Source organism: Haliotis asinina, chromosome 10 (genome assembly GCF_037392515.1).
Source record: "Haliotis asinina isolate JCU_RB_2024 chromosome 10, JCU_Hal_asi_v2, whole genome shotgun sequence".
In the NCBI taxonomy this organism is placed as follows: Eukaryota; Metazoa; Mollusca; class Gastropoda; order Lepetellida; family Haliotidae; genus Haliotis; species Haliotis asinina.
Window position 1 is genome coordinate 6,632,484 of NC_090289.1, and position 26,427 is coordinate 6,658,910.

Sequence of the window (26,427 nt, forward strand, 5' to 3'; positions counted from 1 at the left end):
TACCTGCTCAAAACAGGTAATGAATGTTTCCTCAGAATTTGAATACGAATTCGGCAATTACATTTGTGACTTATGTTGAGTCATATGTTGAGCCACCACCACTTTTGTCGCCTGATCTGAGTAGTGAATGGGCCTTTGTACGCTGCTTCCCACAAGTCAAGGTTACCCGTGGAGGTCCGGGGTACAGTAGGCCTTGTAGGATGCATATCGTAAAAGGCGACTAACGGGATTGGTGATCAGACTTGCTGACTTGGTTGACACATGTCGTCGGTTCCCAATTGCGCAGATCGATGCCCATGCCGTTGATCACCGAATTGTCTGGTCCAGACTCGATTATTTCCAGACCGCCGCCATATAGCTGGAATATTGCTATGTGTGGCGTAAAATTAAACTCACTCACTAACAAGTCAAGTTTGGAGACTTTATCGAACAGCTTGATGCGGGGAATCTGTCGGAGATACTAGTTGATGAAAGTCTGTATTTTGATGGAGCTGGTCTTGATTACTCTCTACGTTTTCGTTCCATAAAACAATGAAGAACGAATACAAGAGCTGAGGATCTTTTTTTTCAGGAATAGGACACGGCTGTTCGAGATCGGTCTTAATGTGGTGAAAACATATTGGGGCTTTTCTGATCCTTGACCCTAGCCTCGATGTTCTCGTCTGTGCCATCAGTTGTGCTGATTTTGCTGCCCAAAGTGGTGGATTCGGTGACGCCTTCAATCTCTTTCATCTGTAATGGATCTTGTTCTTTGTTTGGGGTCCTCTGAACTTTTGTCTTATCTCTGTTTATCTGGAGACCAATTCAGTCTGAGGCAGTCCCCATTGCATCCACCTTGTCTTGCATGTCCTGAAGCTTGTGTGTAAGGAGAACTAGGTCGTCTGCAAAGTCCTCAAGTCGACTGGTGAGAGTCCCCTGTATGCCTTTCCCAATGACCGTATAGACTTCCCTTGTGAACCGTTTAAGTACCACTAAGAATAGCAGAGGTGATAACAATCAACCTTGTCTAACTCTTGTTGTTACTTGGAATTCCTCACACAATGTTCCATGATCGACAACTTTCCACGAAAACATTTATACAGTATGTATTTTGATTGAGAACCATCTATAAAGACGTGAATATATTCCGTCACACGTGGTGTTGATGTGATTGATGTTCGTATTTTATCTGTTTCTTAATACATATGTCAACAAAGACGTATTTCCTATGAAAAGACCTAAACCATTATGTGGAGCAATATTCAGACTATCCAAACCAGTGTCCACATTTCACAATGTCGAGCAGGAACAAAATGGTGTTCTTGTAGGATGTGATTGTGACAGGACTTTAATTAGACAGCTGGTGTAATGACTGGTATGATAGAAAGTATATTAATATCAGTTTAAGGAAAATAATCAGTGAATCAGGAAAATGTTCTTTACTTTTTATTCAAACATTGTAGCAATATTATATTTTGTTCATTCTATATTGCACACACGTGACTGGATAATGATATGCTGATTTGGTCAATAACTTAAAAGAAAACATAGAAAATGTTTATTGTGACAGAATGTGAATGAAGACATCAATAGTGTTCCACAAAACTGAATTGACACAAGTCATTCCTGCCACCACGGTCATGCGGCATTACACAGAAGGTATACATTACGACTGAGACACTTAATAGAAGTGGTAGTAGTAAAGAAACAGTAGTTAGTAAGTAAGTAAGAGTAGCAGCAGAACGTATGATATCATCGTATACCACTTTTAGAATGGATGTATGCCATGAGACAGGTGACAGCAGCAATGTGTCTGATATCACAAAATAGGCGTATACCATGACGCAAGTAGTAGTAGTAGTAGTAGTAGTAGTAGTAGTAGTAGTAGTAGTAGTAGTAGTAGTAGCATGTTTAATATCACACAACAGGTAACAGGTGTAGACCATGATGCAGATAGTAGCTGCAGTATGTTTGATATCACACAACAGGTGTAGACCATGACGCAGATAGTAGTTGCAGTATGTTTGATAGCACACATCAGGTGTAGACCACGACGCAGGTAGACGTTGCAGTATGCTTGATAGCACACAACAGGTGTAGACCATGACACTGGTAGAAGTTACAGGTGTAGACTATGACGCAGGTAGAAGTAGCAGTATGACTGATATCATACAACAGGTGTAAACCATGACGCATTTAGAAGTTGCAAGTGTAGACCATGAAGCAGGTAGAAATTGCAGTATGACTGATATCACACAACAGGTGTTGACCATGACGCACGTAGAAGTAAAGGTATGTTTGTTATTATGCACACTTCAACTGGAATGGGGTCGATGCCTCAATGATAGTGATTCACATCATACTTTGCGTATCCGGGCATTCGTTTATTGTGAACATTAAGGTGTTAATCTTTGACGACTTTAGTCTCATCAACATCCAGTCTGTGGTGGGTTTCCCGGATCATTAACAACATGGGTATTGAAACTCCAATGGCTCCAACCAATGCCCAGTTCATCCACACCGTCCCTGTAACAATGATACATCACCTTAACGTACGTATACACGAGGAAGACACTATCATCATGCCAAGATGACAAAGTGATGATACCAAATTGCCCTGCGAAATGTTTAAAACACTAGACATCTACATGTAGTTTAATCGACTCGACTGATATTTTAAGGTGTCGTCTTTATTCTTAAAGCTCTGACCACAGTTGGTCTGGGAAATATCCTCTTCTTCAAGGTGTTTTTCACATAGACAGAAACTATCTAATAAATAGTTCTGTCCATTTACTAGAGTTTATTTAACACATATGCTACTCAAATAAATAAATGATAATAATAAAAAGAACACAAGACAATGTGGACAAAATGTTTCTCTACTTACCAATATTTGGAATCATAAGCACCAACAAAAACACCAGAGCTCCTGCGTTGTTCATCAGTGTCATAGTACCATTGGTAGTGCCCTCTCCGATAGGATAGGTGAGTTCACAGCCCATCTCAAAGATGATTGGAATAGAAGTCTGGAGAGCTGTCTGCGCTGATATCACGCTCACGTATAACATCGCTAAAATACAACAGTCGTATGTATCCCTGTGTCCAGCAATCAGATGTATAACATCGCTAAAATACAATAGTCGCATATATCCCTGTGTCCAGCAATCAGATGTACCGAAATATAAATGACGAAACACTTCCCACATCTATAAGACGTTTCTGTTAGAAGTAGAGTCCGACTAAATTATGAACAAACAGTGATGAAACCAGGTGAATAGCTCTTACGTCTTTGTAATAATATGGCGACAACTTGGGAGGCGTACTAGTCGGACAGATGTAAGTTTCTGAGAACGAACCTTACGTGTTATTGTGGTAAAGTTGACCGATTTTGAGACAGCGACATGTGACTGGCTCAAAAACCACATGCTTCCTTCGTGTATATTGTTGGACAAAGACGGCTCAGTTTTCAAATAACGGAAATTCCTATGGAAGGTTCCTCTGAACTCATGGAAGTGTCGAATATAAATAAAAGGTCTGTTTATCAACAGTTATCGCCATGCCTTATACTAACTGCACGTATGGAGGACCATGCTGACAACCCAAGAACTGGGATTAGATTTTCGAGGCTCTTTCAGCGCTAAGATAGTCGTAAGTTAATATTAATGAATTCCACTTACGACTATCTCATCCCTGACAGAACTTCAAATGTCTAGACCCTGGATTAAAGTAGGCAGCATGTGTTAAGCAAGAGGTGACAATTACGTAAGGTGGCCGGAAGCAGTCCAGTGCATATGACGGCAAACCAGGCGAAGAATGATGCCGCGATGAAATACACGCAGCTGATGAACCACTTCATGTAGCGGGAGAACAGATCGACCAGCCTACAACAGACAGTGAGTGAGTGAGTAAGTGGGTGGGCTGGGTGAGTGAGTGATGAGCCACTCCATGTAGCGGGAGAACATATCAACCAGCCTACAACAATGAGTGAGTGAGTAAGTGAGTGAGTGAACCATTCAGTGTTAGCAGTGGGCAGAAGTTGTGACCGCCGGCAACACACTAAGCATTCGTTGTTCATAGTTATCGAAACGTTCTATGCAGGTTACTAATACGTTATGTATATGTCAAATTCGTTATGAATACGCTATGTATACGCCCAGCACATCATCATCGGTAATTCAACGTATACCAGCTTTTTAGAAAGATTTCGACAGGTGGACATACTCTGGTTAAGTCGTCATGGTGTGACAGGGCCTTAACACACAACACCACCTCACCTGGCCACAATCAACATGGCAGCACAGCTCACAAAGAAGGTGTAGAAGCCGATCCAGCCCGCCTGGTCCTGACTGACGCCAGTTGGTTTCATGTTGACCTTCAACACCCCGGACCACGCGGTGCTACCTCCTCCGGCCATGCCGAAAACCAGGGCCAGAACCCAGAACTGATACCTCCTGATGACGGTAAAATAGGAACAGCATCATCATCATACTCTCTTATAGATTTGGCTCCTAGGGAGGTGATTGTTGTTGTTAGAGCTTGGGTTTGGCTTTTGTTTATATTGGTTTGTTATTGTGTATGTTCCAAATGGAGTGGACTTGTCTCTGCGTGGTATGGAAGGGTAATGTTGTCGGGTTGTTTTTTTTCCTTTTTAGAATTCATATTCAAACCTATACTATCAAACTGGTCGTGTATTCACGGTCGTGTATTGCTGGTGCTGTTTATCGAGGTTCGAGGTATGAGAGGCGAGGTGATGGGATAGGGGTTATGTGTGAATGTGTACCTTAGCAGATCTTTCACACCCTCTTTGAAGCTCTCTCTCTTGACCGAGGCCGACGCACAAGGAGGATTTGGAGGCTTGTTGGGGAAGTACAGCAACATCAGCAGAAACAACCCCACAGACCAGGCACACTCTGAAATGGGTGATAGTGATGTACTTGCACATACCGAAAAGAGTGATTGTAATGTACTTGCACATTCTTAAATGACTGATTTAAAATCTACAGGCCCTGAGTGAAATCTGCAGGCCCATTTTGTGAAAGTCAACCAATAAAAACAAGTTCACTCTGTTCCTACCAAATCAGTTAGCGAAACCTATTGCCCAGAATTTTCCATTCCTGTGCGCAAAGCGCTGAAATACAAGGAGGTGAAAGTGTGAATTATCGTAACATGATGGATCAAGGGTGATTACAGAACGTTAATAAAGACACATAGGAAAGATTCAAGTTGAAAGAAAAAAGACAGATAATTTACTGAAGGCCACAGAGGCCTAATAACATGTCAGTCGGCGCTGGGTCCCCGGGCCGGCGATTATTTCGAATGCGTGCATATACTGATATAAGTCACTGTAAAGTAACTGCCTCTTTAATGTCGGTATGCCTGACATGCTCGTGTGTACATCGTTAGACAACGATTAAGGCATATTCAGAAATGCATGTTCAGCCAGACAAACGGCGAAACAAGGTAACGAATCGTCTAAACGCACAATTGAATTAAAACTTGTAAACTAATAATGATTTAAATATTAACCCGACCGTCGGGCAGCTGACAAGGCACATTCTGGAATATACTGACCAACAAAACAAACGTAAGTTTCGAAAGAAATTAAATCTCTTAAAAGTAAGCGTTCATATTTATGTCTGTTATTCAAACTGTTGACAAAACCCAGAGCTGCGTTTCTTTTGTTGTGTAGTATAATTTGATGTGACTCAAATTAAACCTATTTCCTTACCTATATACATGAGGAACATTATGTCTTCTCTCAGTTTCGCGACACTCGGCACTGGAAACACAACCAGTCATACATTGTCAAAACACATGGGTTATAAATACATCCAACACTTACACAGAAAACAATAACTGTCACATATAGTTCATAACAGTTAATAATTTGCATATCAACTCTTTCATAATCTTACACAAGCATTCCCTTGTTCTTGATGCATACCATGCAGTTCTAAGGCTGCAATACGGTTTTGAGTATTGAATCTTTCAGAATTATTGCTTTTCCATGAAAAGATGCTGTGAAGATAATTGTTTTCTTACCGGTGACATTGGTGCCGTTGATGCAGCCATCTCCGAGTTGAAATTCTTCAAACTGTGTTGCCTCGGACGAACTTTAAATTAAAAATGAGACAAGTTGTTGCGTTTATTTGATTATTTTATGTGAAAATGTCAGAGACGTACCTTTTGATTTTTGAAAAATTGTACCAAGCACATACACAAGCTCGAGTATATTCACGTCATGTTGAGATAAGTAACTAACAGTTATATAACAATGATAACACTTTTAATACATAAATCACATATTCTTAAAAGGAAAAGTTGTTCCCTTCAGTTTCCATGCATGATCGCAAAAGTATTATATCTGTAGTAATAATTCTTCTTCCTCAAAAAGGTTTCATTACATCGTGCATGATCATATTACAAATAACGTGATATTTATAAATGATATACTAGACATACCTCATGGTTAAGTTATGAACTGTACAGTTTTTCGTCTGCACCTCGGGTACCAGTTGGGGCCCTAGATGTAAAATGATACAGATTGAAAAAAAACACAAACAAACGTATCACTGCAGGACAAGCTAATTAAAACATATAGTTTACTCTTCTCTGTTGGAAAACACAACACCAAAACAATGTACGTCAAACGAACGTTTCATCTGAAAAGCGGTTCTCGGATCGAGTGATCGAAGCAAACAGATAAATAAGAAACACAAACAATAGCATCAATGCTCTAATTTTGGTTTGTTTATTGTTGTGCTCAGCACTATTCAAGTTAAATGTTCTCCCGCTCATTCACTGTCTGGATATAATCGAACCTGGACCACACAATCCAGTGATCATACAACCAGAATCGACCTAAGAAGGCTGGATACCACGGCATGTGTCAGTTAAAGCAGCGAGTCTGACAACTCGACTCTGTCTGTCACCTCCTACGACAGGTATGTGTTGCTGAAGGTCAATTCTAAACTGGATCTGCGCGGATCCGAAATCTAATGAAAACCAAATAATTCACTGCCATTGGACGCCTCTGAAAGTAATCAGACATGTATCAATACACATCTGAACTTGTACCTGTATCTTGCTTTTGAGTCATTGCACCAGTAGTGGTAAAATCTCTTCTAGTGATGTCATCACCATTAGTTCATGCTGAAGCCTCACTTCTAAGAAACATGTCAACTGACCATGACTTACCTACGATGTAAGAACAAGCTACCATGAGAAATTTGATGACTGTAGATAAGGCGGTGGCTGTGGTCCTTTCGTTGGGCGGAAACCACGTGGCTGACATGGAAGGGGGCCCGCCTGTCCCAACCGGCCCACCAAGACCGTTCAGAAACTGACCAATATGCATTGTCCTGGAGAAGTACATAGTGCATATGAAACAAATCATATAAATGCCATACCAAGTAGAAGCTGTCCAGTCGTAATCATATCATTGTCTCAAATCATATAAATGCCATACCAAGTAGAAGCTGTCCAGTCGTAATCATATCATTGTCTCAAATCATATAAATGCCATACCAAGTAGAAGCTGTCCAGTCGTAATCATATCATTGTCTCAAATCATATAAACTGATCGGCAAAAGAAAGTATAACAAAACTTACCATTTCTCAAATTCTAAAGAAATATTTTGTAGGTAAAATTTAAAGTGGAACATATCGCTCCAAGGTACCAATTTGATACCTGCAGTGAAATTCACGTGCACGTCGTGAATAAAACTTTGGAGTTGTAAATTGCATAAACCATGATTTTGTGCTTGTGTCAATGTCATATTCACTGATGGTACAAAAAGTTAGTGTGCAGTTTGTAAAAAGATCACCACAGATGTCACGACTATCAGCTGCGGAATGCGAAAGGCCATAGATGTGCTCCAGATGGGGTCGACACACGTCAACGTTGCAAGAACCGTGTAGCCGTCTCCAGACAGCTGCAACGTTAGAGGCAGACAGGCCAGACACAAGACTGACCAAGAAGTGGGTGACCGGCGCTAAGAACACTAGCTGAAGACCGGCATTTGAGGACGTTACGCCACAGAAACCGTTTCCTGGCGGTTACGCCATCGGCGGCGAATCCACTTATCACTGTGGCGGTCGATACACGGTGGCTAGACGTCATCGGGCAGCAGATATCAGAACCTACAGACCCTTCAAAGGACAGGCGTTGACCCTGAACACAGACACCACAGACTGCACTGGGCACGAGTTGTCCGTCGGTGGCAGTGACGAGAGGAACAACGTGCACGTTCTGCAGTGGTCGACACGTTCTCCAGACATCTCCCCGATCGAGCACATGTCGGATGCACTAGACAGGTGCGTGCGGAAACGCCCTAACCCACTACCAAGTCTCCAGGAAGAATGGCATCGTATACCACGTGACCTTGTCAGACGTCTTCAGCAAGGAGCCTGATTGCCCATACTGATACAAGGGTGGACATACGGGATACTTAAGTGATGGTTGTGAACATTTATTGTGTGTAACTCAGTACCTTCTTATCATCTGTCTGACACCAGTGAAGTTGCGAATGCCTGACGCCACGTGTTTCTGTAATATGTGTGTAATGCTTAGCTCAGTTCGAGTAAAGATATTGTTAACGCCATTGTATTGCGATTATGTGTCTAGGTAGTCTGAGTCAATGATAATGACCCCTTGAAAACCATGTATACTTTCTTTTGCAGGTCAGGTTATTATTTTGTGTTTATTCCTGTGTGTCTATATAGGTGGATTTGAAGTCTCCTGAACATGCTTTTATGAAAAGTAACTAATGAACGTATTGAGAAAATAAGCTGGGCCTATCTTCATTTTGATTGAGTTAGACTTGATTCAAGGACGCTTTGAACGATTGTCCAGTTTAAGATGTTTATGATTCATGTGGGAGGCAAACATTACTAAAGTGAAACTCGTGGATTTCCACAAGCCCCTCAAGCAGACAGTGTGTGATAATCTGGCGATACCGTGATCTGGGATTATGTGAGTGTACGATAATACTGACCACGTGACCCATGGTGGAGTGGTTGTTATACATCGTATTCCGCATCCGGCTGCTATCAAAAACATGCTCAGGAGAGATGATATCCTCAAACCTTAAACATACAATGAGATGAGTTATGAAAATACTGTATGAAATAGAGAAAGGACAATACATGTATATAAACACAAATCTCTGTTTTGACTGGCACCTCTTTGGACAATACTTCGCTCATAACAGCTTGATGTGCAGTAGAGTGATTCCAGACAGGGAGCAAGTGTGAAACTTCGTTTGGTGAAGACGAGAAGCAAAATCATGGTAGAGTTGGGATTCGAACCCACGATCATGGATAACAGGCACGAGGAATCAACGCCTATTTGTGAATTAATTTACATTCAAAGTTGCATCTGCAGTGTTTCAGCCACGCTAGATCGCCTTATATGAATTAGGACCTGACGTTCTTGCCTCAGAAGAGGAACGTGAAAAGGTTAAAGTTTGCATATTTTGCTTCAGTGAGAGGTAGGGCTGGCATTGCATAAGTTGTATCATGGTGTCGGCGAATTAGTTTTCGCCATTTTAACAATATTCCAGCAAAATTACTGACACAATAAATATTACTACCAGTACGTGAGTAACGTTTAGTTTTACGTTTAGTTTCAGCAATATTCCAGCAATATCATAGCGGGGAACACCAGAAATGGGCTTCACACATTGTACCTATGTAAGCAGGATTTTCGATGTGACGAGCGAACGCTTTAACCAAATGGCAAACGCACCATCTCAACTACTTTGAGGAAATGCATTATGATATAATAACAGATATCACATATAACATATGGCATGGCGTCGTGAATGACTCAGTATCTGAAAATAATTTCAGTTCTTTTCACCTTTCATATCAAGCATCCACGCGAATACTGGCATCCCAATAAAGTAAGTTATAGGGCCCCAGTTGGCCATAAGAGAGATAACTCCGTCATTCCATCCAAACGCTACTTCGCTGGAAGTTGATATGGGCGACCAGGTATTCCACACAAAAGCCTGTGTTCCCGACATCAGGGAAAACACTATTAACATATACCATCGTCTTTTATACAGTTTAACATTAACATCGTCCTTTGTAACGTTCTCTGCGCCCTGAGATGCCGAATTGTGTATGTCTATAGACGATTCGGAGGTTTTCCTGTCCGGGTTGATGGTGGCGGAACCGCCGATTGATGAGTAAGAGTGGTCTTCGTGGTCCGCTAACAGTGGAGTCTTTGTGTCGTCCATGACGAACCTGTGTGAATGGTAAGCAATTGATCATAACTAAAATAAGCAAACTTTACACACGTCAATATGTTACTTTTACTCATAAGTTGCAACAACTACGTGGGAGTTGGATTTGTAGTGGCGGGATAAGGTCGTCTATTACACCATGGGAGATAACTCATGATATGTAAGATTCGTTCTTAAGCGTACTAGAGTTGCCTCCCATACTGAGTACCATACAACACATGTAACACCTATTTTAAAATTCTATTATCAGTAATAGAAAACAATTTTTATCAACGCTTTCTAGGAACATTGTATGAATATGACATGGTATCTGACAGAGTTGTACATCTTACATCATGCGGGGTGCTTGTATTTCTGATGATTTATTTATTTACACCATACACAGAAAGAAAACAACTGTCGGGTGTATATATGTTAATATATATTTCAGAAAGAAAACAACTGTCGGGTGTATATATGTTAATATATGTTTCAGAAAGAAAACAACTGTCGGGTGTATATATGTTAATATATGTTTCAGAAAGAAAACAACTGTCGGGTGTATATATGTTAATATATGTTTCAGAAAGAAAACAACTGTCGGGTGTATATATGTTAATATATATTTCAGAAAGAAAACAACTGTCGGGTGTATATATGTTAATATATATTTCAGAAAGAAAACAACTGTCGGGTGTATATATGTTAATATATGTTTCAGAAAGAAAACAACTGTCGGGTGTATATATGTTAATATATGTTTCAGAAAGAAAACAACTGTCGGGTGTATATATGTTAATATATATTTCAGAAAGAAAACAACTGTCGGGTGTATATATGTTAATATATATTTCAGAAAGAAAACAACTGTCGGGTGTATATATGTTAATATATATTTCAGAAAGAAAACAACTGTCGGGTGTATATATGTTAATATATATTTCAGAAAGAAAACAACTGTCGGGTGTATATATGTTAATATATGTTTCAGAAAGAAAACAACTGTCGGGTGTATATATGTTAATATATATTTCAGAAAGAAAACAACTGTCGGGTGTATATATGTTAATATATATTTCAGAAAGAAAACAACTGTCGGGTGTATATATGTTAATATATATTTCAGAAAGAAAACAACTGTCGGGTGTATATATGTTATATATTTCAATAAGAAAAAAACAGTCGGTGTGTATAGAAATGTTATGTATTTCAGTACGAAAACAACTGTCGGGTGTATATATGTTAATATATATTTCAGAAAGAAAACAACTGTCGGGTGTATATATGTTAATATATATTTCAGAAAGAAAACAACTGTCGGGTGTATATATGTTAATATATATTTCAGAAAGAAAACAACTGTCGGGTGTATATATGTTATATATTTCAATAAGAAAAAAACAGTCGGTGTGTATAGAAATGTTATGTATTTCAGTACGAAAACAACTGTCGGGTGTATATATGTTATATAGTTCAGAAAGAAAACAGCAGTCGGGTGTATGTATGTTATATATTTCAGTAAGATTGCAATGATGCCTGAAATGCGTAGCCTACAATCGCTACTCATCAAAGTCCCTGATGACATATTTAATAGATAACAACTTCCTTTATTTTGGACAATTATCGCACACCAAAGAAATACATAAAATTTTATCCACAAAATTTGCCGTTACTTTCTTCCAAGCTTCTATAATACCACTCAATGCAGTTATTTTTAGTCGTACCTGTGTTTTGACTTACCCGTTTCTCCGACACTGAAGGGTATATCAGCCAGTCCACTACAAAGTCACAGGTCGTTCTGCTATCTATAGTTGGAAAGGGTCGTGCTCATGTAGTCTCTTCGTGTTACCCTAGAAAATGTGGTGACACTAGCCTGGTGGTCCTGTGACTTATCCGTGATGATACGCGGTATTATCACACACAGTATAGCCTATATTGATCAGTGAGAGGAGTGGCCACGTGGTTTATCCAACTGGTGCAGTCTGCTTAGTGCCAAACATGTCCTACAAATCTGAAATATACTTGGTTTGCGCATGCGTAGCTTCCTTACTCTCTTATGTAAACGAATATGTCTAGACTTAAGGCGTATATACTACTGACGACTTGCATTCCATTTTAAAGACAAAGTAGGGGACATTGTATTTACAAGACTGATAAACTGCAAATAATGAATCCAAGGAGGAAAGAGATGATGAAGTGATATTAATGAAAATGTGACAATCTATTCCATTCCTTTTGATTTTTTCATCTGTATAATTATGTATTACTTTTTCTCATACGCACCGTCATTGGTTAGTGGTATAGTCGCAAAACTGAAAACCCGCTACCTTTTTGAACGGTATGTGTTAACTTCAACTAGTTTCAGGGTCCCCACAGTGTGTCCGACAAGAACAACAACTTAAGTTCATCCCGTCCAAGTTCATTTAGTTCATTATGTGTGTTTTGTGTTTTGTTTTTTGTTTTGTTTTGTTTTGTGTGTGTGTGTGTGTGTGTGTGCATGTATGTGTGTGTGTCTTTCTCTCCCGAAATAAATCAATACACTCTCAATTCCTCGATCCTTGAGAGACGTAAAGAAAGATCAGACGACGAACTGATCCACTTTGCCGAAATCTGTGATGAGACCTGTGAATGACAGAGAGGCCCTCTCGAAGCATGTGTGCACTTTTCTCATCGAAATTCACTCATTTAACAGCTCTTGCTTGTTCACACCATTCTTCGTCGATGAGGCGTATTGCAAAACTAGCTTTGATTTCACCATCGAATGCCGTTTCAAGATATATGCTGTCAGGAGCAAAGATGCCGCTGCTCCATGTGCTATATCTAAGATGAAGTACATCGTATTTTGCCTATTTTTCTTGTCCTACTGCTCAACGGTATATATGTGTTTTACGTGATGTTTCCAGACATGGAATTGTGCGCAATAGGAACGTTCGAATTTAATAAACATCAATAATTTGTAATAACACTATACCAGCTATATATCAGGGGAGGTTTGTATCATTATGTTCATCCGGGGATAATCTACAACATACATAGTTTCCTTGATTCAAAAGCAGTAGAGGTAAAACAATTAAGAACCTGATTGTATGAAACGCATATTTTATTCTGTTGTCTATAAATATTTGTCTCTCTAACTTAATTACACATTGTAATAAACTTTGGGCAAAGTTAGAACATATTGATGAATAAAGAGTCGTGGGACAGTTATCCGACAATCCCACTGAAGTGTGGTGCAATCTACATTGTCTTAACTTCTCACAGCGCCTTCTGGAGCGATGGCTTTAACATTGCGCGGAGTTTGTACTTTTAACCCGGAAGTGGCTTTGGACTTTGGTCAGCACGATGGCTCGTCGTCTGCTTAAGCCGATTTATATACAAATTGGAGCAAAGCGAGATTGTTTTGTGCGACATTTGTCCGTATCAAAAGCATGTCAACAACAAAGTGAGTCACAGAGGGCATTGTTTGGGCCTGAACACCAACAACTGAGAGAAAACCTGAGGAAGGTACATGCGCTACAGCAGTTCAATGATAACTTCCATTATGACTTGTCAAACTTTACTGACTGCATGTACGATTGTTTTTTCAGAAGTAAATTTGGAGTTCCTCTTTTTACATAGTAAATTTCCACCAGGAGAGTCCTTCCCCGATGTAATATTCCAACACTGAAACAAGTTCATTGGGTTTTTGAATACATGTTCTAGTTTAAACTGTTTGAGAGGCATTCTAGAAGTTGCTGAGATAAAGATGACAAGAATTTTTTATGGATGATCAACTTCTTTATTGCAGGGTAGCGACGTTTCGGTATAGATTCTTATACCGTTGAAAGGAAAACGGTATAAGAATCTATACCGAAACGTCGCTACCCTGCAATAAAGAAGTTGATCATCCATAAAAAATTCTTGTCCTTCAAACGGTATAAGAATCTATACCGAAACGTCGCTACCCTGCAATAAAGAAGTTGATCATCCATAAAAAATTCTTGTCATCTTTATGTTCTAGTTTATTGTATATTTAATGTATCGATATATTTATGGCGAGATATGCTTTGATTTTTTTATGGTGATGGGGGTACTTGTGGAACTCTTACCATAAATGTATGCTACACCACAGTGCACCACCAGTTCTAAACTTTTGACAGAAATACATTGCTTACAGTTAAATCAGGGGAAGGCCAGGTGTATAACAAGATGCACTACACTGCAGTGCTGGAGAGCTGGACTGCATTTCTGATTGCAGATCATTGACAAAGACATCAATCCCTATGTTGATGAATGGGAAGAAGCTAGAATGTTCCCAGCCAAGGATGTGTTCAAGACGCTTGGAAATGCTGGGTATTTAGGTGTAACTAAACCTACAGGTATGCATGTGCATTACCATGCTTTCCATGTTGGGGCAGTTTTACCTTTCTAAAATTCAATAAATCTTTCAAAGTATGAACATCATTCACAATTTTAATAATTCTTTCAGATTTGATCACGTTCACGGACATGTAGTATGACTTGTGTCATTCTGAAAAGACGTTCTTCCAATACCTGTATGTGTTCATTGTTTTAAACCTTGTGATTTAGCAGCATCTACAAATGTTCATATTTCATAATTGATCGTATATCTTGCTTTAAGGTCACATGCAACCAAAAAATCAACCATAATTAAAACACAGTTAGCACTTATTCATGATACATAAAATGCATCGCTGATGTAACGAGTAGATAAATTACTTGTATGTGTATACAACCAAGATTAGAATGCTGCTCACAACCTCATACTCAGGCATGCTGTTTCAAGCTGCAGCACAGCATAGCTGTTGAAACCACTTTTCCCCTCAAGCGCTGGGTAAAATTAGTGAAATGTTTGAACTTGTGGGCTTATTTTCGTTGCATTTTGGTCAAGTCAAGATGTTGAATTGGCATTTTTGATGATTTGTGACATAGTCATGTAATATCATCTATAGAGTCATTTAGTCTCTGTGTTGTGTAGCACTGTGCACTCAGCAATATTACTGCTATATGATGGCAGTCCGTAAATAATCGAGTCTGGACCAGACAGTATGTTAGTGATAGTTATGACAAGAAAGGATTGCTGAAAACCAATTCTGACCCAGGTCTTCATATGTTGAGAGTCTTTTACAGGGAACTTGGTGTAGAAAGTAAGGATAACACATATCGATAAACATTATATAGTCACATAATAGTGAATAGGTTAGGAGACACATAGATTATGAAACAGTAGGATTTTCAGAAGATGATATTCATGCTGTTTTTCCTGTAACTGCAGAGTATGGTGGACTTGGGCTGGACTACTCATACAGCATGGCTGTGGCTGAGGAGCTTGGACACATCAACTGTGGAGGTGTTCCCATGGCGATAGGGGTACAGACTGACATGGCCACTCCCGCTCTAGCTAGGTACTTCACATATCAGTTTTTTGAGGTTCATTTTTATCTCTGTATGTATCACAGTAATATGTTGTAATGCTCAGTATATCAGATGATAAAAAATAGTGATACATGTATATATTACATGTTTACTTGTTATATGCTTTCCAAAACCTTTGAAATATTTCCTTCTAATGTCTGCAAAGCTACCTCCCTCATTGGAATTGACATTCTGACACTTCCATTAACAACGTCAAAGGTTGAGGAGCTCATGACTTCCTCCCAGCATTTATCAAATGAATATAGAGTCAACATTATCATGATGTTCATAATGTTCATTAGTGGACTGTCTGGTCCAGACTCGATTATTTACAGATCACCGCCATATTTCTAAGTGTACCATTAAACAAACAAACAAATAAATATATTCACCTGAGCCCAGATTTCCGAAGCACTCTTAGGATTAAGATAGTCATACTTTATTAATGTACGGCACTTCCAGCTGTCTCAGTGCTAAGATGGCTTCTAAAATCTGAGCCCAGAATCCAAGGGAATGCATTCATCTTTGTGTGGGCAGAGATTTGGATGGATTGTTTAAAATGGGTAGAATGGTTAAGAATAGGAGAAAACGAACCTCCAAGGTTTTGGTAGACAATATAAAACCAGATGGGGAGGGAAATCATGAGGGGTGGAACAAAAATCTCAATAGCGGTTATTCGCGGGAAACAAGAGATGACCTAATATATAGTGAGAAGCACACTTTACGTTTATATAGAGAAATCAAAGCTGGTATATTTCCTTTCAGGTTTGGAAGTGACAAGCTGAAGAGAGAGTTTCTTGCTCCATCTATATCTGGTGATATGGTTGCCAGTCTTGGAGTCAGTGAGGTTGGCGCAGGCTCAGATGTATCAAGTATGTCAACAGGGGACTTAATGCTGTTTATGTTTCAGATGTTATGTTGTTTATTTTGTAAAGTTATTTCTAAAGTTGTTGGTTATTTAAAATGTTAAGGAGAGACATATCCACACTTTCTGTGATACATCATTCTCTTCCCACAGAGGTTACTCCTGTCATATCTTCCTACGTAACCTCTGTTCTAACACGGCCGTATTTCCCGGTCATCAAGAAATCCCCTTGCGGCAAAAAATCGCAACAGGAATTATCTCCCTTGTTACAATCCAATCAGAACAAGCGTTAAATAGATTCGGTATTTCATGTTTAACTTAAAATCAGAAACTGGCAATAGAGAGTGTAGGGATCACTCTCTATGATGACATATGTTGCATTTGACCACTTTCTAAATGGCATCGTGTAATCAATGCAATTTGATATAACTAACAATTGTATTAAAAAATTAATCAAGTTTACAAGCTAATACAAATCACTACAACTATATTACTACTGCAGTAAAAATAGAATGCCAGTATGAATTCAAATAAAGACAAGACAGAGGTTTTATTCAGTATAATACAAACAAGTTTCAAAGTTGAAACAAGTGCTCATAAAAGGTTACAGGTTGATGTTTTGATGAATGCAGTTCTAGTTTTAGAACCTTTATGTGCACTTTTATAAAACTTACAAACTGTCTTTACTTTAAACTAAATAATATTAACTGTATAGAAGATAAGTTATGTCATACTATGTAGCTGACAAACTGATTCGTATCTAAGGCGTCAATGGTCACATAATATGAGTCGCATCAAAAGTGACGTTTTGGGTATTGCCTAAATTTTCTTAAATATGTAAATAATAATACAACTTGCCCAAAGGAACTACAAGCCAAAATGTCCAAAGCAGCTGCTTCAAACTATTTAATATTTTGCACCAGGTATCTTCACAAAAGCATCCCGTACTGGAGACGATCTTATCATCAATGGTGGAAAGATGTGGACAACTAATGGTACACAGGCTGACTGGATGTGTCTGTTGGCTAACACAGGACAGGGGAAGGCCCACCAGAACAAGTCTCTCATATGTCTTCCTATGGATCTCCCAGGTCAGTAGATACCTGGATTAAAGGGGTCTCCACATAACAGTATGTGCCATATTTCCAAATTCACCAGTCTGAAATACTTCCGCATTGATTAATTTATGGGCAGTTTATGATATGCCTCGATATTAAAATCATTTCTCAGATTCACTGATAACTGTGTCCCTGTATTTGACGTGACACCTTCAGTATTAAGTTCTGTTATCATTATAAATCAGAAACACAGAGTAGTATTTCATCTTTGATGATTAATATGAATGTACGCCCTTATGCTATCAAATGCTTTTACTGGTGGTCTGCACTAATCACAAATTTGGGGATACCATCCATGTATGTACTCATGTTTCCATGGGAAAAAAACAACATATGCAACAACTAGTCCAAGGAATTTATTCTAGCTCAGAGGCATTGTAAGAGGAACCCATGCATCAGTCAGATTCAAAATGTAAGCATACAGCTTTCATTTGCCAAGTCTGGATGAAGAAGCTGGTTCATAGCAGTAAGCTTTTGTTTTAGTCAACATGGCTACCCTGTTGAGAAGATTTTTTTCTTGCTAGCATACCATGTGCCAGTATTACACGACCAAATACGTTTATATGAGTATAACCACAATGTCTGTATCTTGTCATGCACTGATGATACGCGATGTTCTAAAGATGTACCGAGTGGTGGGGTAGCATATTGATTAACGTGTCTGGTCATCATGCCGAAGACTGGTTCAATTTCTCACATGGGTACATGGGTACAAGCCTATATCTCCCCCAGTGATATTGCTGGAATATTGCTAAAAGCAGTTAAAAACCACAATCACCCACTGAAGGCAAACCTGTGTTTGTAATCTTCCCTTGCAGGGATCCAGATAGCTAAGAAGATTGAAAAGATGGGCATGAGGTGTTCTGACACAGCACAGATATTCTTTGAAGATGTCCGTATCCCAGCCAGCTACATCATCGGAGAGGAGGGAATGGGCTTCACCTACCAGATGCTGCAGTTTCAGGAGGAGAGACTGTTTGCGGCAGTTCTGGGTGGGTATTGATGGTACTGTACTGGGTGAGTGCTGTCTGTATACTATAGAACACCTTAAAATGAAAATAAAACTACCAGGGTTGATCAATGTTCAGTCGGAAACCAGATAATTTAGCTTATACACCAACTTTGTGAACATTGATAACAGGGATGAGAAATTTCCGCGGATCCGCGGAAATCCGTGTTTTTTTACATCCCCAGGGTCATTTTTCTGAAACATCTAAATATACATACAGTGTTAATATTGATTTTAGAAGCCATATTTAGTGTGTAAAATGCCAAAATCCCAAAATGCTAAAATGCCAAAATGCCAATGCTCCGCCCTGGACATGGCTGGGGGCCGGTGGCCCCCAGACCCCCGACTAGTTTTCAGCTGTAAATGAAAATTTCCATTCTCATCCCTGTGATAATGTCAAAGCGCTGTGTCTGTTGTTGATGCAAGAATTTGGAGAAAATGTTTACATATGAAAGGGAAATAAGTAAGCAAATATTTTGATCCTCAAACAAAAGTTGCATATTTTCCTTGATAGACACCACGATTTATCAATATTCAAAGTTAAACATCAACATATCATGGCTCATTTGAAGTATCACATCAGCGGCCCATGGGTCGATGCATCAATGCGTTTCCATGGATTGTCACGACACTAGTTTCAAGGACTACTGATGGTATTGTACTAGGCAAGTGCTGGCTGTACTGTAATGACTGCAGTGAGGTGTTGTAATGATGGTTCTGTCTGTTTTGTGTGAAAATTGTATGGATGATGGTATGGTTCAGTGGGTTTGGTATGACAGTTTTGTAGTGATGGTATGGTAGATCTGTGGGTGTTGACAGATGTAGTTGATGTTGAACATAATAAACCTTGTCATTCTGAACTCAGACATTACTGTCCATGGCCTTCAGGTAACAAATATATCAAGGACTGGTGTTGTTTCAGTTTTGGTTCCGCTACAGAAGATAATACAAGAGACTGCAGCGTACACGGCCCAACGGAAAGCCTTTGGAAAACCGATTCTCAGCAACCAGGTTGTCCACTTCCGTCTTGCTGAGCTGGAGACTGAGATTGAGAGTCTGAGATCTCTCTTGTACAGGGCTGTTGGTAAAAAATACTCTCCTTATATTGACCTCTTTATTTATGGCAGCCAATGTTATCACTTGCTGTACATGCTAATACTGGGATCTCCAACGTGTGCCTGTTATTTCAGCTCTGTACATGGAGGGCAATGATGTGACCAAGCTGGCCTCTATGTGTAAGCTGAAGGCGGGTCGACTCTCCAGGGAGGTGTGTGACTCCTGTCTGCAGTACTGGGGCGGGATGGGCTACACTGAGGAAGTGCTTGTCAGCCGTATGTACAGGTGAGTCAAGACTAGGGACTCTTGCTCAAAAAGAGTTTAGGACACAATTGAGTGAACATTACCCAATAGATATCATCTTGCTAAAATCAAATCTTCCACTCTCTGCATTACCAAGGGTTAAGATCTAAGAATACCTTCACACATGTCGATTCAGGCAGATTCTGTGCTAACCTTGACTACCCAGTGCAAAAGGAGGCAAATTTTCTTGTACCATTTGTACTAATGAGTTTTGTAATTTTTACTTTTACAAATACAGGTGAAATATCCACATAGTTGAGTTGGGATTCCTAACTATAGAAATCAGGTGGTGGTTTCAATTCTACTAAGAATTTAGAATCCCAAATACTGATTAGAATATCATACATTGCAAACTATGGATGTGACCTCAACTCTTCATTCTTGATGCAGTAACAGTACCGTGCCATGATGGATGAAAATCTTTATGTTGATTTTCTCTGTGTTATGTTGATTTTCTCTGTGCGTGTGTGCGTGCGTGCGTGCGTGCGTGCGTGCGTGCGTGCGTGCGTGCGTGCGTGCGTGCGTGCGTGCGTGCGTGCGTGCGTGCGTGCGTGCGTGCGTGCGTGCGTGCGTGCGTGCGTGCGTGCGTGCGTGCGTGCGTGCGTGCGTGCGTGCGTGCGTGCGTGCGTGCGTGCCATATATACAGAACAGTTTCAGTCCTCAAGACAGAAAAAGGGAAACTAGAAACCAGTCTGTCGATTTTAAGTGTCTTGTTCAACCAAATGGTACTCTAAAGACATAGTGCATCGTATGCTAATCTTCAAGACAGACAGATTTTATTACCTTTTTGCAGAACAGAAAAACAACATGAAAACGGTCCTGTCCCAGCATTATATCAGTTGTGCTATTAATTACTTTGTGATTTCCAGGGACTTCCGACTTTTGTCCATTGGAGGTGGGGCCGATGAAGTGATGCTGTCAATCATCTGTAAATATATGAACATCCTGCCAAAATCCTCATAAATCAGATGTTCTTACATACAGTTTGTACATATACTGTAAATCATGAAATTAATGCGAACATTTTATTAATGCGAAAAATGCGTCTGTACATGTGTCGCATTATTAAAATGACGCATTTCAGTCTGGGGGTGTACTTTTGAATAAACGTCAGAAAACGGAAATCTCTTCCTTTAACTGACACTACTTAATACCTATTGAAATTATTCATTGGCAAATTTTGTCACTAAGCAGAAGTGTTGACACTACACCAGTCAATACAGGTCACTTCCTCATTACGGGTATCGCAAGTCAGTTATCACTGGTTACAATAATCACTGTCAATTGTTCAAAGTCATTGAAGCACATCAGCCAGACCGGACATTCTCCAGCCATGCAGGATCGTTTAGCGATCTTTGCTCACCTTTGCAATCGCGGCCTCCATCCATTTGGCATGTAGAGGCTTCATCACACTTATTCGTAAATCCACAAGTGTGTCCTTTTTGGAACCTGTCAAATTGTCTGACACTTTGCTGGCATACTAATTAATAAATTGGTTCTTCATGGCCACCTTGAATTCACCATTAATTGTTGTCATAAGACAAGTAGTAGCAAGCAATCACGTGATCAAACATGGCAGCGTAATCAAAACATCGTCAGCTCCATTCCATTCAATGCTTAACAAGTTCAATTCAGGTAACTAGTGTGTGGTAATAAGAAATGAGAAGAAAATGAACAACGAAGAATCAGGGTGTCGCATTTTCTAATCGACACAGCTTTCTGAGCTCGCATTAATTTCATGACGCATTTTAGACAAGACCTTTGCACTCACATTAAATTCATGACGCATTAATTTCATGATTTACAGTACTCAGGGGGAAAAATATGAAACACATGAAAGCCAAAGCATTCCTTTATACTCTTTAAGAAAGGCCTACTGCTTTGTGTTGGGCTATGGATGAAAAGCTGGATGTAGATGTAGGAAAACTGTGAGGAAGTGGTGTTCCCTTATTTGTTTCTCTTAGTATATGGAGTATACATGACTTGTACAGGAAACCTTTGCAGACACCTGAGAGAGGTGGCCCCTTTGCAGGCATTAAGCTACCTCTCCATCATTTATCAGACTCAGGAATTTGCCACTGTGAGAAATACTGATGACACAGTGTCAATAAAGATTTTTGTGTGAATATTGTTCAAGTAGTTCTTTTGTCTCTCTTACTCATGGTTGAAATTAATTAACTGAGGGGACTGTTCAAGTGTCCTGCTCTATCACAACATGTGGTACACAAATCAGTAAAATAGTAGTGAGAACATCAGTAAACAGTCAATAGTTGAACATCAGTAACTAGTCAGCAGCTTGAACACTAGTAGCCAGTCAACTGCAGGAACATCAGTAGCCAGTCAGTAACTGGAATATCAGTCACTACTCAGTAGCAGGAACGTCAGTAACTAGTCAGTAGTGGGAACATCATTAACTAGTAGGTAGCAGGAATGTCAGTAACTAGTCAGTGGTGGGAACATCAGTAAGAAGTCAGTAGCAGGAGCATCAGCAACTAGTCAGTAGTAGGGACATCAGTGGCAGGAACATCAGTAACTAGTCAGTAGCAGAAACATCAGTAACAAGTCAGTAACAGGAACATCACTGAGTAGTCAGTAGCAGGAACATCAGTAACAGGAACATCAGTAACAAGTCAGTAGCAGGAGCATCAGTGACTAGGCAGTAGCAGGAACATCAGTAACTAGTCAGTAGCAGGAACATCAGTAACTAGTCAGTAGCAGGAACATCAGTAACAGGAACATCAGTAACTAGTCAGTAGCAGGAACATCAGTGACTAGTCAGGAACATCAGTAACAAGTCAGTAGCAGGAGCATCAGTGACTAGGCAGTAGCAGGAACATCAGTGACTAGTCAGTAGCAGGAACATCAGTAACTAGTCAGTAGCAGGAACATCAGTAACAGGAACATCAATGACTAGTCAGTAACAGGAACATCAGTAACAGGAACATCAGTAACAAGTCAGTAGCAGGAGCATCAGTAACAGGAACCTCAGTAAGAAGTCAGTAGCAGGAGCATCAGTGACTAGGCAGTAGCAGGAACATCAGTAACAGGTACATCAGTAACTAGTCAATAGCAGGAACATCAGTGCGTAGATGATGGTGGGAACATCAGTAACAAGTCAGTGGTTGGACCGCCAGTAGCCAGTCAACAGCAGGAATATCAGTAACAGTCAGTGGTAGGAACACCTGTAACTAGTCAGTAGCAGGAACATCAGTACATACTCAGTGGTGGGAACATAAGTAACTAGTCAGTAGCAGGAACATCAGTAACAGGAACATCTGTAACTAGTCAATAGCAGGAACATCAGTGCGTAGACACTGGTGGGAACATCAGTAACAAGTCAGTAACAGGAATATCAGTAACTAGTCGGTAGTAGGAACACCTGTAACTAGTCAGTAGCAGGAACATCAGTACATACTCAGTGGTGGGAACATCAGTAACTAGTCAGTAACAGGAGAATCAGTAACTAGTTAGTAGCAGGAACATCAGTGAGTACTCAGTGGTGGGAAGATTAGTAACTAGTCAATAGCAGGAACAACAGTAACTAGTCAGTGGTGGGACCGCCAGTAGCCAGTCAACAGCAGGAACATCAGTAACATTCAGTGGTAGGAACACCTGTAACTAGTCAGTAGGAGGAACATCAGTAGCCTCTCAATAGCAGAACGTAAGTAGACAATTAACAGCAGCTGATCATCAGTAACCCGTCAGTAACAGGAACATTAGTAGCGGGAACATCGGTAGCCAGTCAACAGGGGAACACCGGTAACTAGTCAGTATTTAGTCAGGTAAATGAACGCCGGCGTGGTCCGTGTGAGGTTTATATTTACGACAGAAATGGATGCAGTTAGATCTAGAAACCCTAGAGTCGTTTCTTTCGTCCCAATCATTAATGTTAATGAGACAGACCTGCACCTGTCTCTCAATTATGTGCATACCCCGACATGATACATTACAATCATCAACAAATAATGACCCAACAACAGAGCCATTTGACACTTTCGATAAACTATTTATTCTGATACTAGACAACATTACAGATAATATGCTACCGTCGGACACCTTGATCTATCTCCTATAAGTCAAACAATGCAGAACCCACACGCACGTGGATATGTCGATATGTTAAAATCTGTGATGTGAAATTATGCCGACGGCCTCTCAGACCCATTCTAATCTAAATGAATGAATGATCAGTGGTACTTCTGGGTGACTTTTTTCCTAAACCCACACTGGATATTCATATTAAGATTACTTGTTTCTAAGTACCACATTAGTCTGTTATTGACCATTCTTTCCATTGTTTTATTAACACAGCTAGTGAACGATATTTGCCTATAGTTTGAAGGATTAGTATGATCACGTGGAGTTGTAGGATTAGTGGAGTTGTAGGGGGCTTGGGTATATATTAATCAGCTATTACGTGTTAAACGTAAAATACCTGTATAGGCTCGGCAAGCATACACTGAAACACTCTGGTCTAAATTTACATGTGCATACATTTTGAAAGAAAGTCTGCCTCAGAAAAGTCCCATCTTGTGTAAGATGGAGAATCAATTGGATAAATTTCTGATAATATCGTTGGAAACTTATCACTTCCACGAAAGTCATACTGGGCTAATCAATCAAATTCATTAAGTAGATTAGAGTCTGCAAGAGACAAATCCAAAGAAGAGTAGGCACCGATCGCAGGATGCACATAAGTGCTCGAATCTTCATTGTAAATAGACAAATCATTATCGGAGATAAAATCTTCCGGAGTTTCATCTTTAGTGTTATTAGTGTTATTATTATACCACCCCAGAGTGGACCATGGCTATTGAGATCATCCAATATAACTCATGGTTTCGGAAGTTGATCATAGAGAGCTTGAAGATCAGACAGCTGAAGTGTTGAAGAAGTCGGAATATACAACGAGCATAGTGTGAAGGCAACATGGAGAGTAAGTCTCACTTCAACAGCTTGAAGATTAGTTGTAAGTGTGACAGGGCTGTGAATAACATTCTGCTTAACAAGGATTGAAGATCCGCTAGTGGCTGTACCACCCGGAGAGTGAGTGAGTGAGTGAGTGAGTGAGTGAAGTTTTACGCTGCTTTTAGCAATATTCCAGCAATATCACGGCGGGGGACACCAGAAAATGGGCTTCACACATTGTACCCATGTGGGGAATCGAACCCGGGTCTTCGGCGTGACGAGCGAACGCCTTAACCACTACGCTACCCCACCGCCCCACACCCGGAGATGAGAAATAATGATATGCTACGAACTGAAGTAAATTGAAAATATCTGTTTCAGATAAGTTTCCTGCAGACAAAATGCTGATGGTGCTAGATGCTCAACTAATAGATGTAACTCATCAAAATTTGTTTTTAATCCTCTGCAGTTCCACTATACTTACATTATCCTTTTGGTAGCAGGAACAGATTGTCTTACGTCATTTGCGTAATCGGTTTGTCACTGCCACATCCACGGGAATGTACTGTTTGGAGGTCGAGTGACTGCCCAAACCATTCGAAATCGCCTGCGCTCTGCTCGTCTTCATGCACGGCGACCATATTGTGAACCAATTCTAACCCGTTTCCATCGACGCCATCGTCTTCTCTGGGCACGACGGCACCTGAGATGGCCCCGGCGAGATTGGAATAGGGTTGTGTTTAGTGATGAATCATCAAGGTTCACATTAACCTTTGCAGATGGAAGGGTTAGAGTTTGGAGAAGACCAGGAGAACGCAATGTCCAGTGTTGCGTACAGGAAGTGGATCGATTTGCGGGTGGTAGCGTTATGGTTTGGGGTGATATCGACGTTCATGCTAGATCCCGACTCATTGTCATCCAAGGAAACCTTAATGCGGCAGCATACAGGGATCAGGTGCTCGTTCCAGAGCTTTTGCCATTCATGGCAGCTCATGGCACAGGTCTGACTTTCCAACAGGATAACGCCAGACCTCATACGGCCAATTTAAGAACGAATTTCCTCAGGAACGCTAGCATCAGTATCATGGAGTGGCCCTCAAGATCTCCCGACCTCAACCCCATAAAGCATGTATGGGATGTGTTAGACAGGCGGCTCCGTCAAGTACGGAACCCTCCACAGTACTTGCAGCAGATTGGTGCCATGCTGGTACAAATATTACGGCACATTCCCCAAGCTGTGTTCAGACGCATCATCCAATCCACGAGTAGACGTTGTATCGCAGTTGTGAACGCCCATGGAGAACACACCCGATATTGACATGATTTCATTAAGTTGTGACTCACAGTTTTGATCATGGACATTGTAGTCGCATTTCCGGTGGAACAGATTCCATAACAAACATGATCTGTGTGCTATAGCATCTTTAATGACAACAGAATTGAATACAATCGTTATTTCAAACCCATTTTCAAAAATGTTCAAATAATTGACTTTGAAACCAGTGTAAAGTTTTTATTTTTGTTTTGTTTACTTGTACAATCTTC

The 26,427-nt window shown here is 40.1% G+C and overlaps 2 protein-coding genes across 2 annotated transcripts; one reads left to right on the forward strand and one right to left on the reverse strand.

Annotated features, from left to right (window-relative positions):
- Nucleotides 1-1,409: 1,409 nt before the first annotated feature.
- Nucleotides 1,410-12,256, reverse strand: LOC137297596 (solute carrier family 49 member 4 homolog). The gene is made up of 12 exons (XM_067829445.1): nt 11,949-12,256; nt 9,842-10,230; nt 8,976-9,066; nt 7,177-7,340; nt 6,442-6,502; nt 6,022-6,092; nt 5,708-5,758; nt 4,760-4,889; nt 4,254-4,430; nt 3,742-3,860; nt 2,867-3,049; nt 1,410-2,505 (listed from the first exon to the last, which is right to left on the reverse strand). The coding sequence occupies exons 2-12, from the start codon at nt 10,221-10,223 to the stop codon at nt 2,384-2,386; spliced, it is 1,551 nt and encodes a 516-aa protein (XP_067685546.1). The 5' UTR covers nt 10,224-10,230; nt 11,949-12,256; the 3' UTR covers nt 1,410-2,383.
- A 1,247-nt stretch (nt 12,257-13,503) lies between these two features.
- LOC137297597 (probable acyl-CoA dehydrogenase 6) lies at nt 13,504-22,100 on the forward strand. Its single transcript, XM_067829446.1, has 9 exons — nt 13,504-13,712; nt 14,446-14,566; nt 15,484-15,613; nt 16,389-16,495; nt 17,412-17,579; nt 18,425-18,598; nt 19,538-19,699; nt 19,806-19,956; nt 20,844-22,100. The coding sequence occupies exons 1-9, from the start codon at nt 13,551-13,553 to the stop codon at nt 20,935-20,937; spliced, it is 1,269 nt and encodes a 422-aa protein (XP_067685547.1). The 5' UTR covers nt 13,504-13,550; the 3' UTR covers nt 20,938-22,100.
- Nucleotides 22,101-26,427: the final 4,327 nt, after the last annotated feature.